The 3,317-nt window shown below is 61.7% G+C and overlaps 1 protein-coding gene across 1 annotated transcript in view; it reads left to right on the forward strand.

Moving 5' to 3' along the window:
* Positions 1-378: 378 nt before the first annotated feature.
* Positions 379-3,317, forward strand: part of POLRMT (polymerase (RNA) mitochondrial (DNA directed)) — a gene marked incomplete at its 5' end in the record, with an annotated part of 15,230 nt that continues 12,291 nt past the window's right edge. Inside the window, 3 exons of the mRNA XM_010189359.1 lie at positions 379-474; positions 1,127-1,788; positions 2,107-2,237. Of these exons, the coding sequence (XP_010187661.1) occupies positions 379-474; positions 1,127-1,788; positions 2,107-2,237 (889 nt within the window). The remainder of the gene's footprint in view (positions 475-1,126; positions 1,789-2,106; positions 2,238-3,317) is intronic.

Consider the following 3,317-nt stretch of genomic DNA (forward strand, 5'->3'; position numbering starts at 1 on the left):
CCCCCCCAGGGGAAGGGATAGGGGCTGTGGGTGTCTTGGGGCGTTGTCGTTCCCTGAGGGTAGAAATGCGGGTCCCTGAGGTCCTGTCCCCCTGTGGGACAGGGTCTTCCTGTTCTGGGGCCCTGTCACCCCCTGCAGCAGCGCTGGGGGTTGTGGCGTCTCTGGGGTCGGGTTCCCTCCCAGGGGTGAGAGCCAGGGGGTGAGGGGGTGTACCTGGCACAGAGCTGCTCCCTGCCCCTCTGTGGCACTGTGAGCTGAGCTGAGCTGAGAATCGCCACTCACTCTCCGCTCTGCGGCCTCCCTGGCACCCGCAGCACTGAGCGGTATATGGGATGCAGCCCCCTCTGACCCCCTGGTCTTTGTCTCCTTCCACTGCAGGGATCCCATGGAGCGTTCTGAGGAGCTACTCCTCCGCCAGCGCCAGGGAGAAGGCGGGGAGAAATGCTGTCTGTGAAAGGACGGAGCTGCTGGAAGGTGAGCTGAGAAGGGCTGGGAGAGCTGCAGGGGCTTCCCTTGTTCGGTGTCCTGAGAGGTTTTTTAGGAGTCTTCCCATTCTGTGTAGCCATGAATAAGATATTTGAGCCTAGAAATGCTTGTAGCCTGGACAAGGATGTGGGGTTTCCTGTGTATTTGTTGGCCTCTCTGGGCAAGTTCTGTCCCGTGCCGAGGACCTGGAGGCCCACCCCACCCACAGGGAACTTTGGGTTGCTGTGAAGCACAGGGTGGTCCTGAGGGCAGTAGAGGAGTCCCTCCAGGGCATGCAAGGGCCCTGCAGACTGACCTGGAATGTGTTCTGGCTTTGGGCTCTGCCCAGGGACCTGAGGGCATGAGGTCCTTGGAGAGCATCCTGATGACACGACCAGGCAGCACGTTAGCCAGGTGTCAGCTGGTGCTTCTTCCCTTGCGATGGCGTTGTTGGGTTCCCTGGGATGCTGGGGTGGGCCACAGCAGGTGTGTAGATCCTGAAAAGGGTGTTCATGGGGCTGGCCGAGGAGGGAGGGAGTCCTGTGTGGATCCCTTTTTCCTGTGCACATTCCTGGGTGCTCCCGAGGCGCCAGGGAAGGACACAGCCTCGTGCCACACCTTGCACCCCTTCACCTCTCCCGGGTTTTGTGTTTCCTGGCAGTGCTAAAAGCTCGAGTGAAGCAGCTCCAAGCCAGTAATGCCTCAGAGGTGATGGTCAACAAAGTGGAGCTGGCCCCGCTGGGCAGTGACAAGCACCAGAACCCACTGGGGAAGGCGATGGCTGCCGGCCACGCAGAGGAGCAGCCAACTCCCAGGGCAAGGGGCAAGAGCCCGGCCCAGCCCGGCAGCTGTGTCAAGACGTTGAAGGAGGAGATGCACATGCAGCAGCTGAAGGTGGAGCGCAGGTTATCCATCGCTGCGTCCCAGCCCGCTCCAGAGGCCAAGGCCAAGACAGAGGGCAAGGCCAAAGCTAAAACCAAGAAGAGCGTGAAGAGCCCGAAGAGCCCAAAGGTTGAAGTGGCTGGTGCCTGCAGCCAGAGCCACGCTGGCTCCCATGGGGTCCCTGCCCATGGCAAGCCCAGAGTGGTGGCAGTGAAGGAGAGCACAAAAGCGCAGAGGCCTCGGCGGGTGCTGGAGGACAAGGACGGCAGCCAGCACAAGGTCATGCAGCAGACCCTCCAGTCCAACCTCGAGTGCTTCTTCTTCCTGCAGCAGCCAGAGGAGGCCGAGAGGTTCCTTGTGCAGTGCCGCAGGTCCCCTGTGAAGAGGAGGCTTTTGAACGTCAACGCATACAACATCGTGATGCGCAGCTGGGCGAGGAAGGTACCGAGCTGGGAGCTGCTGCCCTGCGCTGGTTCAGCTTTTTGTGGGGAGAGAGGGCTGGTTTGGGAGGATGAGGTGGTCACAGTTTCACCTGTGTTTGTCACCTCTGCCTTCAGCAGGCGTTCAGGGAGGGCTGGGCTTCTGCGGAGAGGGACGGAGCTGGTGTCAGGGCACTGGGCCCTGTGAGGTGGCTTTGAGGGGAGGAAGGGGATGGGGCAGGAGGGACGTGGCTAAAGCTGAGCAGGAGTGGAAGGGCGTGAAGCTGTGATGTGGGGCTGCGGGTATTGGTGTCGCAGCCCCTTCCCTTCTTGCCCGCAGGGCTGCCTGCAGCGTGTCAACCGGCTGTTCTCCATGCTGGAGTCCGTTGGCCTCCAGCCCAGCCTGGACTCGTATGCAGCAGCACTGGAGTGCATGGGCCGGAGCCAATCACCCACCAAAGCAATCTGGAGGTAACGCGCTTCACCCGCGGCCATCTGCACAGCCTGCTGCTGTACTGGGAGGACTGGGAGCTGCTCTGGGAGGAGCTGCACTTGGCTCTGCTGTGTGCATGTCTGTGACTCTCTGACCTGCTTCTTGTGGGCAGAGCTCCTGCAGTGGCACCTCCTTGCCACCCCCAGATGCTGGCAGCTCTGAGATGTCACAGGGAGAGGAGATAGGCCTGGGGGCACAGCCAGGGTGTGGAGGAAGCGTCCTGGTGACCTGCGGATGCTACACAACTCCCGTGGGGGTTCAGGGTTTCACCACTGGCCTCCTTGGCGAGGTCGGGTGCCTCTGTGCGAGCATCTGCAGTTGCCTGGTTCAGAAGCGGCGGGTGGTGACTTCTGCCTGCTGTGTGGGTGTTGTGTCAGTACCACAGCACAGCTGGGGAGCTGTCTGTAGGCAGGTGTTCTTAGCACATCTTAGCATTTGTCAGCCCCAGGGTCTGTGTGTGTTTCCCCACAAATTTGTTTGCTGGAGCTGTGGGGGGAGGATGAGCCCTCACTTCCCTTCTCCCCTAAATGTGCTCTCCCAGTTGGACATGGCAGTGACTGGGAGGGAGGTGGGGGCTGTTCCTTGTTCTGCTCCCAGTCTGCAGGGCCTCTCTGGGGGTGTACGGTGGAGAGGTCGCTTGGTGTAACTGGGGCAGTTTTTGGGGAGGACAGCTCTGCAGAGTGATAGGGTTGTTCCTTGCGGCAGCTCCCGCCTGCTCCCAAACTGCCCAAGTGCAGCAGAGCAGCGGGGTTCACAGCAGGTCACAGTTCAGGCTCAGGGTGCTCTTTGTCCCCCTTTGGGCTCTTGACATTCCCGAAGCTGCTGGAGGCTCCCTCCTGCCCGTTTTGGTGTTGGTGGTGGCTGGGGCCTGGCTGGTGCCGCTGCCACCGCGCTCTGCCCATCCTCCCTCCCGTGGTGCCAGCAGTGCCAGTCGGCAGGTGGGGCTCTGGGCTGTGCTGCACCCGGATCGCGGCTCCAGCCAGCAGAGCCGGGAGGATGTGGTGCTGCAGCATCAGCTGTGGGGCCGGAGGCTGGGGCATGTTGGGGTTGGGGGGGTT

The sequence above is a fragment of the Mesitornis unicolor genome, unplaced genomic scaffold, assembly GCF_000695765.1.
Source record: "Mesitornis unicolor isolate BGI_N332 unplaced genomic scaffold, ASM69576v1 scaffold39137, whole genome shotgun sequence".
Taxonomy (NCBI): Eukaryota; Metazoa; Chordata; class Aves; order Mesitornithiformes; family Mesitornithidae; genus Mesitornis; species Mesitornis unicolor.